General features: G+C 40.8%; 1 protein-coding gene across 8 annotated transcripts in view; it reads right to left on the bottom strand.

Moving 5' to 3' along the window:
* GIT2 (GIT ArfGAP 2) overlaps positions 1 to 15,607 on the bottom strand; it is a 460,714-nt gene that overhangs the window by 206,438 nt on the left and 238,669 nt on the right. For all 8 annotated transcript variants that reach the window (XM_053702096.1, XM_053702097.1, XM_053702103.1 and 5 more), the window contains exons 12-13: positions 13,572 to 13,683; positions 13,063 to 13,205 (exon numbers count right to left, since the gene is read on the bottom strand). In XM_053702096.1, coding sequence (XP_053558071.1) covers positions 13,063 to 13,205; positions 13,572 to 13,683 — 255 coding nt within the window. The remainder of the gene's footprint in view (positions 1 to 13,062; positions 13,206 to 13,571; positions 13,684 to 15,607) is intronic.

Below are 15,607 nucleotides of genomic sequence, written 5' to 3'. Positions count from 1 at the left end.
AAGAGCAGACCGCTCTCTTATAGGATAAACCATCTGTTCCAACCACCTGCACACAGGAAAGGACAACCATCCTCCAGAGATAGGAAAACCCACCTCATAGGAGGAAAAAGAACCCAAGAAAGGTACAGATAAAGAACAGCGCACATGCTCACAAGGCCAAAGCCCTAACCTGAGCCGAATGAAAAACATCCAGGCGCCAAACGATGAATACGGAAAAAGGGACTCTCAAGAAGGGAAAGTACCTAACGTACCAAACAAGGCAGGCCATGAGAAGCCTAAATGCACAGAACTCCAGGACAAGCTGCTAAGGAACTAGCGAGACTAATATATAGCTGATGATCCCTGGAGAACTGGAGCTCCCTAACCAGACACAAGATCATATATTCCGGAGAAATGCCAGATAAGGCCATGGAACGTGGGAAACAGGTAAAGAGACCATGGCGCTAACCACTATCAGACCAGATGGCTTACAACCAGAAATAGCCATACAATAATCCCCAGGGAACACCATACTTCATCTGAATAATACAGACCTTACAGGGGAATAAAACTAATCCGGAGAACGGGTCCAAGACTCACTCATCAATCCCAACCCCATGGGAAGAGAACATCCCTTACAGAAGGTCAATCCTAGAGGAGCTAGGGCACGCCCAAACTTCTGGAACCAAGGGGAATACCGGGAACAAGGTCACCCAATGAGCAAGTAAACAGAGGCTAGTCTTCATATTCTGTAGGAGTCTACATCCAAGGAAAAATAAAGAATAGCATCCCAAACTCCAGGACAACTCCCTAGACGGAGTCAGGATGAGGAGACCAAATAGCCTCTTATTTCAATATAGGAACGACAACTCGCAGAATAGGAATAGACCGCAAGGCCCTCCTATAAAGCGACCTCAACCACGAAGGAGAAGCGGACAAGGTCTAGAGATCTCGACCCGAGGGAAGAGTTCTTAAAAGGAAAAGTGGCCTCAACCACGAAGGAGATCTTAAAAACAGAATTTATGTAAGAACTTACCTGATAAATTCATTTATTTCATATTGGCAAGAGTCCATGAGCTAGTAACATATGGGATATACAATCCTACCAGGAAGGGCAAAGTTTCCCAAACCTCAAAATGCCTAAAAATAACATAGCCAAGTAGTGGGGTGATAAAGAAAGGAGTAAAAAGCATCAACAAAGGAATTTGGAAATAATTGTGCTTTATACAAAAAAATCATAACCACCATAAAAAGGGTGGGCCTCATGGACTCATTCCAATATGAAAGAAATGAATTTATCAGGTAAGTTCTTACATAAATTATGTTTTCTTTCATGCAATTGGCAAGAGTCCATGAGCTAGTGATGTATGGGATAGCAATACCCAAGATATGGAACTCCATGCAAGAGTCACTAGAGAGGGAGGGATAAAAATAAAAACATAATTTATGCTTACCTGATAAATTTATTTCTCTTGTAGTGTATCCAGTCCACGGATCATCCATTACTTGTGGGATATTCTCCTTCCCAACAGGAAGTTGCAAGAGGATCACCCACAGCAGAGCTGCTATATAGCTCCTCCCCTCACTGCCATATCCAGTCATTCGACCGAAACAAGACGAGAAAGGAGAAACCATAGGGTGCAGTGGTGACTGTAGTTTAATTAAAATTTAGACCTGCCTTAAAAGGACAGGGTGGGCCGTGGACTGGATACACTACAAGAGAAATAAATTTATCAGGTAAGCATAAATTATGTTTTCTCTTGTTAAGTGTATCAGTCTCAGAGAAATTAGATTTGGATGATTGAAAGGACCTTGTATTAGAAGGTCCTGCCTCAGAGGCAGAGTCCATGGTGGAAGAGATGACATGTCCACTAGGTCTGCATACCAGGTCCTGCGTGGCCACGCAGGCACTATCAGAATCACTGATGCTCTCTCCTGTTTGATTTTGGCAATCAGTTGAGGGAGCAGAGGAAACGGTGGAAACACATAGGTCAGGTTGAAGAACCAAGGAGCTGCTAGAGCATCTATCAGCGTTGCTCCCGGGTCCCTGGACCTGGATCCGTAACAAGAAAGCTTGGCGTTCTGGCAAGACGCCATGAGATCCAGTTCTGGTTTGCCCCAACGATGGACCAGTTGAGCAAACACCTCCGGATGGAGTTCCCACTCCCCCGGATGAAATGTCTGACGACTTAGAAAATCCGCCTCCCAGTTCTCTACGCCTGGGATGTGGATCGCTGACAGGTGGCAAGAGTGAGACTCTGCCCAGCGAATTATCTTTGAGACTTCTAACATCGCTAGGGAACTCCTGGTTCTCCTTTGATGGTTGATGTAAGCCACAGTCGTGATGTTGTCCGACTGAAATCTGATGAACCTCAGTGTTGCTAACTGAGGCCAAGCTAGAAGAGCATTGAATATTGCTCTTAACTCCAGAATATTTATTGGGAGGAGTTTCTCCTCCTGAGTCCACGATCCCTGAGCCTTCAGGGAGTTCCAGACTGCGCCCCAACCTAGAAGGCTGGCATCTGTTGTTACATTCGTCCAATCTGGCCTGTGAAAGGTCATACCCTTGGACAGATGGACCCGAGAAAGCCACCAGAGAAGAGAATCTCTGGTCTCTTGATCCAGATTTAGTAGAGGGGACAAATCTGAGTAATCCCCATTCCACTGACTTAGCATGCATAATTGCAGCGGTCTGAGATGCAGGCGCGCAAATGGCACTATGTCCATTGCTGCTACCATTAAGCCAATTACTTCCATGCACTGAGCCACTGACGGGCGTGGAATGGAGTGAAGAACACGGCAAGCATTTAGAAGTTTTGATAACCTGGACTCCGTCAGGTAAATTTTCATCTCTACAGAATCTATAAGAGTCCCTAGGAAGGAGACTCTTGTGAGTGGTGATAGAGAACTCTTTTCCACATTCACTTTCCACCCATGCGACCTCAGACATGCCAGAACTATCTCTGTATGAGACTTGGCAATTTGAAAGCTTGACGCCTGTATCAGGATGTCGTCTAGATACGGAGCCACCGCTATGCCTCGCGGTCTCAGAACCGCCAGAAGTGAGCCCAGAACCTTTGTAAAAATTCTCGGGGCAGTGGCCAACCAGAAGGGAAGAGCTACAAATTGGTAATGCCTGTCTAGAAAGGCAAACCTTAGGAACCGATGATGATCTTTGTGAATCGGTATGTGAAGGTAGGCATCCTTTAAGTCCACTGTGGTCATGTACTGACCTTCTTGGATCATGGGTAGGATGGTCCGAATAGTTTCCATTTTGAATGATGGAACTCTGAGGAATTTGTTTAAGATCTTTAGATCCAAGATTGGTCTGAAGGTTCCCTCTTTCTTGGGAACCACAAACAGATTTGAAAAAAAAAACCCTGTCCTTGTTCCGTCCGCGGAACTGGATGGATCACTCCCATTACTAGGAGGTCTTGCACACAGCTTAGGAATGCCTCTTTCTTTATCTGGTTTGCTGATAACCTTGAAAGATGAAATATCCCTTGTGGAGGAGAAGCTTTGAAGTCCAGAAGATATCCCTGAGATATGATCTCCAACGCCCAGGGATCCTGAACATCTCTTGCCCATGCCTGGGCGAAGAGAGAAAGTCTGCCCCCCACTAGATCCGTTTCCGGATAGGGAGCCGTTCCTTCATGCTGTCTTGGGGGCAGCAGCATGCTTTCTGGCCTGCTTGCCCTTGTTCCAGGACTGGTTAGGTTTCCAGGCCTGTCTGGAATGAGCAACAGTTCCCTCTTGTTTTGAAGCGGAGGAAGTTGATGCTGCTCCTGCCTTGAAATTTCGAAAGGCACGAAAAACATAATTTATGTAAGAACTTACCTGATAAATTCATTTCTTTCATATTAACAAGAGTCCATGAGCTAGTGACGTATGGGATATACATTCCTACCAGGAGGGGCAAAGTTTCCCAAACCTTAAAATGCCTATAAATACACCCCTCACCACACCCACAAATCAGTTTAACGAATAGCCAAGAAGTGGGGTGATAAGAAAAAAAGTGCGAAGCATATAAAATAAGGAATTGGAATAATTGTGCTTTATACAAAAAAATCATAACCACCACAAAAAAGGGTGGGCCTCATGGACTCTTGTTAATATGAAAGAAATGAATTTATCAGGTAAGTTCTTACATAAATTATGTTTTCTTTCATGTAATTAACAAGAGTCCATGAGCTAGTGACGTATGGGATAATGACTACCCAAGATGTGGATCTTTCCACACAAGAGTCACTAGAGAGGGAGGGATAAAATAAAGACAGCCAATTCCTGCTGAAAATAATCCACACCCAAAATAAAGTTTAACAAAAAACATAAGCAGAAGATTCAAACTGAAACCGCTGCCTGAAGAACTTTTCTACCAAAAACTGCTTCAGAAGAAGAAAATACATCAAAATGGTAGAATTTAGTAAAAGTATGCAAAGAGGACCAAGTTGCTGCTTTGCAGATCTGGTCAACCGAAGCTTCATTCCTAAACGCCCAGGAAGTAGAAACTGACCTAGTAGAATGAGCTGTAATTCTTTGAGGCGGAATTTTACCCGACTCAACATAGGCAAGATGAATTAAAGATTTCAACCAAGATGCCAAAGAAATGGCAGAAGCTTTCTGGCCTTTCCTAGAACCGGAAAAGATAACAAATAGACTAGAAGTCTTACGGAAAGATTTCGTAGCTTCAACATAATATTTCAAAGCTCTAACAACATCCAAAGAATGCAATGATTTCTCCTTAGAATTCTTAGGATTAGGACATAATGAAGGAACCACAATTTCTCTACTAATGTTGTTGGAATTCACAACTTTAGGTAAAAATTCAAAAGAAGTTCGCAACACCGCCTTATCCTGATGAAAAATCAGAAAAGGAGACTCACACGAAAGAGCAAATAATTCAGAAACTCTTCTAGCAGAAGAGATGGCCAAAAGGAACAAAACTTTCCAAGAAAGTAATTTAATGTCCAATGAATGCATAGGTTCAAACGGAGGAGCTTGAAGAGCTCCCAAAACCAAATTCAAACTCCATGGAGGAGAAATTGACTTAATGACAGGTTTTATACGAACCAAAGCTTGTACAAAACAATGAATATCAGGAAGAATAGCAATCTTTCTGTGAAAAAGAACAGAAAGAGCGGAGATTTGTCCTTTCAAAGAACTCGCGGACAAACCCTTATCTAAACCATCCTGAAGAAACTGTAAAATTCTCGGTATTCTAAAAGAATGCCAAGAAAAAATGATGAGTAAGACACCAAGAAATATAAGTCTTCCAGACTCTATAATATATCTCTCGAGATACAGATTTACGAGCCTGTAACATAGTATTAATCACGGAGTCAGAGAAACCTCTATGACCAAGAATCAAGCGTTCAATCTCCATACCTTTAAATTTAAGGATTTCAGATCCGGATGGAAAAAAGGACCTTGAGACAGAAGGTCTGGTCTTAACGGAAGAGTCCATGGTTGGCAAGATGCCATCCGGACAAGATCCGCATATCAAAACCTGTGAAGCCATGCCGGAGCTATTAGCAGAACAAACGAGCATTCCCTCAGAATCTTGGAGATTACTCTTGGAAGAAGAACTAGAGGCGGAAAGATATAGGCAGGATGATACTTCCAAGGAAGTGATAATGCATCCACTGCCTCCGCCTGAGGATCCCGGGATCTGGACAGATACCTGGGAAGTTTCTTGTTTAGATGAGAGGCCATCAGATCTATCTCTGGGAGCCCCCACATTTGAACAATCTGAAGAAATACCTCTGGGTGAAGAGACCATTCGCCCGGATGCAACGTTTGGCGACTGAGATAATCCGCTTCCCAATTGTCTACACCTGGGATATGAACCGCAGAGATTAGACAGGAGCTGGATTCCGCCCAAACCAAAATTCGAGATACTTCTTTCATAGCCAGAGGACTGTGAGTCCCTCCTTGATGATTGATGTATGCCACAGTTGTGACATTGTCTGTCTGAAAACAAATGAACGATTCTCTCTTCAGAAGAGGCCAAAACTGAAGAGCTCTGAAAACTGCACGGAGTTCCAAGATATTGATCGGTAATCTCACCTCCTGAGATTCCCAAACTCCTTGTGCCGTCAGAGATCCCCACACAGCTCCCCAACCTGTGAGACTTGCATCTGTTGAAATTACAGTCCAGGTCGGAAGAACAAAAGAAGCCCCCTGAATTAAACGATGGTGATCTGTCCACCACGTCAGAGAGTGCCGAACAATCGGTTTTAAAGATATTAATTGATATATCTTCGTGTAATCCCTGCACCATTGGTTCAGCATACAGAGCTGAAGAGGTCGCATGTGAAAACGAGCAAAGGGGATCGCGTCCGATGCAGCAGTCATAAGACCTAGAATTTCCATGCATAAGGCTACCGAAGGGAATGATTGAGACTGAAGGTTTCGACAGGCTGTAATCAATTTTAGACGTCTCTTGTCTGTTAAAGACAAAGTCATGGACACTGAATCTATCTGGAAACCCAGAAAGGTTACCCTTGTTTGAGGAATCAAAGAACTTTTTGGTAAATTGATCCTCCAACCATGATCTTGAAGAAACAACACAAGTCGATTCGTATGAGACTCTGCTAAATGTAAAGACGGAGCAAGTACCAAGATATCGTCCAAATAAGGAAATACCACAATACCCTGTTCTCTGATTACAGACAGAAGGGCACCGAGAATCTTTGTGAAAATTCTTGGAGCTGTAGCAAGGCCAAACGGTAGAGCCACAAATTGGTAATGCTTGTCTAGAAAAGAGAATCTCAGGAACTGATAATGATCTGGATGAATCGGAATATGCAGATATGCATCCTGTAAATCTATTGTGGACATATAATTCCCTTGCTGAACAAAAGGCAATATAGTCCTTACAGTTACCATCTTGAACGTTGGTATCCTTACATAACGATTCAATAATTTTAGATCCAGAACTGGTCTGAAGGAATTCTCCTTCTTTGGTACAATGAAGAGATTTGAATAAAACCCCATCCCCTGTTCCGGAACTGGAACTGGCATAATTACTCCAGCCAACTCTAGATCTGAAACACAATTCAGAAATGCTTGAGCTTTCACTGGATTTACTGGGACATGGGAAAGAAAAAATCTCTTTGCAGGAGGTCTCATCTTGAAACCAATTCTGTACCCTTCTGAAACAATGTTCTGAATCCAAAGATTGTGAACAGAACTGATCCAAATTTCTTTGAAAAAACGTAACCTGCCCCCTACCAGCTGAACTGGAATGAGGGCCGTACCTTCATGTGAACTTAGAAGCAGGCTTTGCCTTTCTAGCAGGCTTGGATTTATTCCAGACTGGGGATGGTTTCCAAACTGAAACTGCTCCTGAGGACGAAGGAACAGGCTTTTGTTCTTTGTTGAAACGAAAGGAACGAAAACGATTGTTAGCCCTGTTTTTACCTTTAGACTTTTTATCCTGTGGCAAAAAAGTTCCTTTCCCACCAGTAACAGTTGAAATAATAGAATCCAACTGAGAACCAAATAATTTGTTTCCCTGGAAAGAAATGGAAAGTAGAGTTGATTTAGAAGCCATATCAGCATTCCAAGTCTTAAGCCATAAAGCTCTTCTGGCTAAGATAGCCAGAGACATAAATCTAACATCAACTCTAATAATATCAAAAATGGCATCACAGATGAAATTATTAGCATGCTGGAGAAGAATAATAATATCATGAGAATCACGATTTGTTACTTGTTGCGCTAGAGTTTCCAACCAAAAAGTTGAAGCTGCAGCAACATCAGCCAATGATATAGCAGGTCTAAGAAGATTACCTGAACATAGATAAGCTTTTCTTAGAAAAGATTCAATTTTTCTATCTAAAGGATCCTTAAACGAGGTACCATCTGATGTAGGAATGGTAGTACGTTTAGCAAGGGTAGAAATAGCCCCATCAACTTTAGGGATTTTGTCCCAAAATTCTAATCTGTCAGGCGGAACAGGATATAATTGCTTAAAACGTTTAGAAGGAGTAAATGAATTACCCAATCTATCCCATTCCTTAGCAATTACTGCAGAAATAGCATTAGGAACAGGAAAGACTTCTGGAATAACCGCAGGAGCTTTAAAAACCTTATCCAAACGTATAGAATTAGTATCAAGAGGACTAGAATCCTCTATTTCTAAAGCAATTAGTACTTCTTTAAGTAAAGAGCGAATAAATTCCATCTTAAATAAATATGAAGATTTATCAGCATCAATCTCTGAGACAGAATCCTCTGAACCAGAAGAGTCCAAAGAATCAGAATGATGGTGTTCATTTAAAAATTCATCTGTAGAGAGAGAAGATTTAAAAGACTTTTTACGTTTACTAGAAGGAGAAATAACAGACAAAGCCTTCTTTATGGATTCAGAAACAAAATCTCTTATGTTATCAGGAACATTCTGCACCTTAGATGTTGAGGGAACTGCAACAGGCAATGGTACATCACTAAAGGAAATATTATCTGCATTAACAAGTTTGTCATGACATTTAATACAAACAACAGCTGGAGGAATAGCTACCAAAAGTTTACAGCAGATACACTTAGCTTTGGTAGATCCAGCAGGCAGAGGTTTTCCTGTAGTATCTTCTGGCTCAGATGCAACGTGAGACATCTTGCAATATGTAAGAGAAAAAACAACATATAAAGCAAAATATATCAAATTCCTTATAAGACAGTTTCAGGAATGGGAAAAAAAAAAAAAAAAAAAAAAAAAAAAAAATGCCAAACATCAAGCTTCTAGCAACCAGAAGCAAATAAAAAATGAGACTGAAATAATGTGGAGACAAAAGCGACGCCCATATTTTTTGGCGCCAAATAAGACGCCCACATTATTTGGCGCCTAAATGCTTTTGACGCCAAAAATGACGCCACATCCGGAACGCCGACATTTTTGGCGCAAAATAACGTCAAAAAAATGACGCAACTTCCGGCGACACGTATGACGCCGGAAACGGAAATGAATTTTTGCGCCAAAAAAGTCCGCGCCAAGAATGACGCAATAAAATGATGCATTTTCAGCCCCCGCGAGCCTAACAGCCCACAGGGAAAAAAGTCAAATTTTTGAGGTAAGAAAAATATGATAATTAAAGCATAATCCCAAATATGAAACTGACTGTCTGGAAATAAGGAAAGTTGAACATTCTGAGTCAAGGCAAATAAATGTTTGAATACATATATTTAGAACTTTATAAATAAAGTGCCCAACCATAGCTTAGAGTGTCACAGAAAATAAGACTTACTTACCCCAGGACACTCATCTACATGTTTGTAGAAAGCCAAACCAGTACTGAAACGAGAATCAGTAGAGGAAATGGTAAATATAAGAGTATATCGTCGATCTGAAAAGGGAGGTAAGAGATGAATCTCTACGACCGATAACAGAGAACCTTATGAAATAGACCCCGTAGAAGGAGATCACTGCATTCAATAGGCAATACTCTCCTCACATCCCTCTGACATTCACTGCACGCTGAGAGGAAAACCGGGCTCCAACTTGCTGCGGAGCGCATATCAACGTAGAATCTAGCACAAACTTACTTCACCACCTCCTTTGGAGGCAAAGTTTGTAAAACTGATTTGTGGGTGTGGTGAGGGGTGTATTTATAGGCATTTTAAGGTTTGGGAAACTTTGCCCCTCCTGGTAGGAATGTATATCCCATACGTCACTAGCTCATGGACTCTTGTTAATTACATGAAAGAAATTAGACTGTTTGGCCTTTGATTTGGCCCTGTCCTGAGGAAGGGTATGACCCTTGCCTCCAGTAATGTCAGCAATAATTACCTTCAAGCCAGGCCCGAATAAGGTCTGCCCCTTGAAAGGAATGTTGAGTAATTTAGACTTTGAAGTCACGTCAGCTGACCAGGATTTAAGCCATAGCGCCCTACGCGCCTGGATGGCGAATCCGGAATTCTTAGCCGTTAGTTTAGTCAAATGAACAATGGCATCAGAAACAAATGAGTTAGCTAGCTTAAGCGTTCTAAGCTTGTCAATTTCATCCAATGGAGCTGTATGGATGGCCTCTTCCAGGGCCTCATACCAGAATGCCGCCGCAGCAGTGACAGGCGCAATGCATGCAAGGGGCTGTAAAATAAAACCTTGTTGAATAAACATTTTCTTAAGGTAACCCTCCAATTTTTTATCCATTGGATCTGAAAAAGCACAACTGTCCTCAACCGGGATAGTAGAAACTGCTCCCTCCACCTTAGGGACCGTCTGCCATAAGTCCCGTGTAGTGGCGTCTATTGGAAACATTTTTCTAAATATAGGAGGTGGGGAAAAGGGCACACCGGGTCTATCCCACTCCTTGCTAATAATTTCTGTAAGCCTTTTAGGTATAGGAAAAACGTCAGTACACACCGGCACCGCATAGTATCTATCCAGCCTACACAATTTCTCTGGAATTGCAACTGTGTTACAGTCATTCAGAGCAGCTAATACTTCCCCAAGCAATACACGGAGGTCCTCAAGCTTAAATTTAAAATTAGAAATCTCTGAATCAGGTTTCCCCGAGTCAGAGATGTCACCCACAGACTGAAGCTCTCAGTCCTCATGTTCTGCATACTGTGACGCAGTATCAGACATGGCTCTAACAGCATTTGCGCGCTCTGTATCTCTCCTAACCCCAGAGCTATCGCGCTTGCCTCTTAATTCAGGCAATCTAGATAATACCTCTGACAGGGTATTATTCATGATTGCAGCCATGTCCTGCAAGGTAATCGCTATGGGCATCCCTGATGTAATTGGCACCATATTAGCGTGCGTCCCCTGAGCGGGAGGCGAAGGGTCTGACACGTGGGGAGAGTTAGTCGGCATAACTTCCCCCTCGACAGAATCCTCTGTTGATAATTCTTTTATAGATAAAGACTGATCTTTACTGTTTAAGGTGAAATCAATACATTTAGTAAACATTCTCCTATGGGGCTCCACCATGGCTTTCAAACATAATGAACAAGTAGGTTCCTCTGTGTCAGACATGTTTAAACAGACTAGCAATGAGACTACCAAGCTTGGAAAACACTTTAAAACAAGTTTACAAGCAATATAAAAAACGTTACTGCGCCTTTAAGAAACACAAATTTTCCCAAATTTTGAAATAACAGTGAAAAAATGCAGTTACACTAACAAAATTTTTACAGTGTATGTAATAAGTTAGCAGAGCATTGCACCCACTTGCAAATGGATGATTAACCCCTTAATACCAAAAACGGAATAACAAATGACAAAAACGTTTTTTAAACCGTCACAACAACTGCCACAGCTCTACTGTGGCTTTTTACCTGCCTCAATACGACTTTTGAACCCTTCAGAGAAGTCCTGGATCATGCAGGAAGAAGCTGGATGTCTGTGTCTGTAATTTTTGCTGTGCAAAAAAATGCTAAAATAGGCCCCTCCCACTCATATTACAACAGTGGGAAGCCTCAGGGAACTGTTTCTAGGCAAAATTCAAGCCAGCCATGTGGAAAAAACTAGGCCCCAATAAGTTTTATCACCAAACATATGTAAAAAACGATTAAACATGCCAGCAAATGTTTTAAAATACACTTTTATAAGAGTATGTATCTCTATTAATAGGCCTGATACCAGTCGCTATCACTGCATTTAAGGCTTTACTTACATTACTTCGGTATCAGCAGCATTTTCTAGCAAATTCCATCCCTAGAAAAATATTTTAACTGCACATACCTTATTATGGGAAAACCTGCACGCTATTCCCCCTCTGAAGTTACCTCACTCAGAATATGTGAGAACAGCAAAGGATCTTAGTTACTTCTGCTAAGATCATAGAAAACGCAGGCAGATTCTTCTTCTAAATACTGCCTGAGATAAACAGTACACTCCGGTACCATTTAAAAATAACTAACTTTTGATTGAAGAAATAAACTAAGTATAAAACACCACAGTCCTCTTACGACCTCCATCTTAGTTGAGAGTTGCAAGAGAATGACTGGATATGGCAGTGAGGGGAGGAGCTATATAGCAGCTCTGCTGTGGGTGATCCTCTTGCAACTTCCTGTTGGGAAGGAGAATATCCCACAAGTAATGGATGATCCGTGGACTGGATACACTTAACAAGAGAAAGACTAAACCCTAGGTAAGAAAAATATTTCCTAAATATGTTTTTCCCCAAATATGAAACTGACAGTCTACAAAAGGAAATACATAAACCTCACTCATGGCAAATATAAGTACAATACATATATTTAGAACTTTACATTAATGCATAAAGTGCCAAACCATAGCTGAGGGTGTCTTAAGTAATGAAAAAATACTTACCAAAAGAAACCCATCCACATATAGCAGATAGCCAAACCAGTACTGAAACGGTTATCAGTAGAAGTAATGGAATATGAGAGTATATCGTCGATCTGAAAAGGTAGGTAGGAGATGAATCACTATGACCGATAACAGAGAACCTATGAAATAGATCTCCCATGAGGAAAACCATTGCATTCAATAGGTGATACTCCCTTCACATCCCTCTGACATTCACTGTACTCTGAGAGGAACCGGGCTTCAAAATGCTGAGAAGCGCATATCAACATAGAAATTTTAGCACAAACTTACTTCACCACCTTTATAGGAGGCAAAGTTTGTAAAAACTGAATTGTGGGTGTGGTGATGGGTGTATTTTGAGGTTTGGGAAACTTTGCCCCTCCTGGTAGGATTGTATATCCCATACGTCACTAGATCATGGACTCTTGCCAATTACATGAAATGGGCCGGCTCTTATGCATCACATTCCTGATCTTTAAATAAAGATACCAAAAGAAAGAAGAAAAATTGTTAATAGGAGTAAATTAGAAAGTTGCTTAAAATTGCATACTCTTTCTGAATCATGTAAGAAAAATGTTTTGGTTTAGTATCCCTTTAAGTGAAATCATGATGTGAAATTATCAACACATTTGGAAAAACACTCAAACCCCTTCAAAAATTATCTCAAAATAAATATTTCCTCCAAATCACATAGTAAAACATTTTCTATTATGCACCATGTAATCATTTAACATAATCATGGTGAACTAAAACTTCAAAATATATATATATATAAATACATTTAACTAAGGACACAGTTTTACCTTTTCCCTATCCATTTTCGTTGGAATGGAGTCTAAATCGGTTTCTTCATCTGAGGCAACGCTGTCATAGTCTGGCTGGTCATTATCTTGACTCTCTCTACTATGCTGGTTGCTAATATTTTTCAATACTAGCTCTACATTGTCTACAAAAAAAAAAGAAGATGCATTGTACATAAAACAGGTTATTTATATGTGTTTTTATACCTACCAGTCAAGAGACATTCAACAACCAAAACTTTTTAAAATAACCACATTCTGACAAATCTAGAATTTCATGTACGAAGTACTATTATTTTATGATACATTTAAAACATAACTAGATGCATAATACTGTTGCACAGGATATAATACACTTAAATAGACTTATTGAACAATACTATATATAATATTAATAATGGATTCATCATTTCATTTATCCATTGAAGTACTATATAGAATATTGTACAACTTTACTTAGAGCAGACTAACCCTTAGCATTTCTCACACTTATTTTCAATATATTTAGTTACCTTTGGATCCAGTTACTGGATTTCCTTGCTGTCTTCTTTTGGCATCACTCAGAATGTCTATTACCAGGGTAGCAAATTCATGTGCATTGAATCTGGCTAATTTTTGCCTTCCCTAAAAAGGGGAGGGAAGACCAAAATAAAATAAATATATAAAATAAGCATTAGCATAGCACAAACATATCATAATCTAAATATTACATATTTTTATAACACACAAAAAAAAGCGGCTTCTTTTATCTCACCTAATGTTCCATGGCTGAACAAACTTAGGCTTGCTCAATGCTAGTGGTGAGTTTCAATTTACATTTCAATCAGTTTAACCTACCAACATTTTTACTGATGCAATACATGTTTATTAACCCCTAAACGACTGACGACATACGTCCTCAAAAAAAATACAGTTAACGACCGAGGATGTACGCCGTACATTGTCGGTCTTTGAAAGCGGTGGAAGCAATCCTGATCGCTTCCAGTCGCTTTCCGGTTATTGCAGTGATTCCTCGATATAGAGGCATCCTGCAATAATATTTTCTACCCCTCCGATGCAGAAAGAGCCACTCTGTGGCCCTCTATGCATCGGACATCGATGGCCGCAATCGTTGGTGGGTGGGAGCTGATGTGGGAGGCGGGTTGGCGGCCATCAAAGGCTTCCTGGCTGAAGAGGGGGGGCGAGATCGGGGGCGGGGTTGCAGGCGCACGTGCACAGGGGGCGGGCGCGTGCACTTTGAGGGAGCGAGTGGGAACCGCTACACTACAGAAAAATGTTATGTTAAAAAAATGGGAGAAAGGGGGAGGGAATGGGTATAAAATGGATCTAAGGGATCTATTTTTATTGTAAACTGGGTACTGGCAGACAGCTACGAGTACCCAAGATGGCTCCCAATAAGGTAGAGGGGGAGGGTTATAGAGCTGTTTGGGGGGATCCTACACAGCAGCATATGTAAATATGCTAAAAAAAAATCATAAAAAGTAAGAGAGATACCTTATTTTAGTACTGGCAAACTTTCTGGCAGTACTTAAGATGGCGGGGACAATTGTGGGGCGAGGGGGAAGAGAGCTGTTTGGGAGAGATCAGGGGGTGTGATGTGTCAGGTGGGAGGCTGATCTCTACACTAAAGCTAAAATTAACCCTACAAGCTCCCTACAAACTACCTAATTAACCCCATCACTGCTAGCCATAATACACGTGTGATGTGCAGCAGCATTTAGCCAAAAAGCAATTCCAAAGCCATATATGTCTGCTATTTCTGAACAAAGGGGATCCCAGAGAAGCATTTACAACCATTTGTGCCATAATTGCACAAGCTGTTTGTAAATAATTTCAGTGAGAAACCTAAAGTTTGTGAAAAAGTGAACTATTATTTTTATTTGATCGCATTTGGCGGTGAAATGGTGGCATGAAATATACCAAAATGGGCCTAGATCAATACTTTGGGTTGTCTACTACACTAGGGCTTAGATCAATACTTGGGGTTGTCTACTACACTAAAGCTAAAATTAACCCTAGAAGCTCCCTACATGCTCCCTAATTAACCCCTTCACTGCTGGGAATAATACATGTGTGGTGTGCAGTGGCATTTAGCAGCCTAATTACCAAAAAGCAACGCAAAAGCCATATATGTCTGCTATTTCTGAACAAAGGGGATACTAGAGAAGCATTTACAACCATTTATGCCATAATTGCACAAGATGTTTGTAAATAATTTCAGTGAAAAACCTAAAGTTTGTGAAAAAAATTGTGAAAAAGTGAACGATTTTCATTATTTGATCGCATGTGGTGGTGAAATGGTGGCATGAAATATACTAAAATGGGCCTAGATCAATACTTTGGGATGTCTTCTAAAACAAAATATATATACATGTCAAGGGATATTCAGGGATTCCTGAAAGATATCAGTGTTCCAATGTAACTAGTGTTCATTTTGAAAAAAAAGTGGTTTGTATTTATTGCCCTATAACTTGCAAAAAAAGCAAAGAACATGTAAACATTGGGTATTTCTAAACTCAGGACAAAATTTAGAAACTATTTAGCATGG

Source organism: Bombina bombina, chromosome 2 (assembly GCF_027579735.1).
Source record: "Bombina bombina isolate aBomBom1 chromosome 2, aBomBom1.pri, whole genome shotgun sequence".
NCBI classification, from domain to species: Eukaryota; Metazoa; Chordata; class Amphibia; order Anura; family Bombinatoridae; genus Bombina; species Bombina bombina.
The sequence above is the reverse complement of the archived record's forward strand: the minus strand, read 5'-3'. Positions and strand labels throughout refer to the sequence as shown.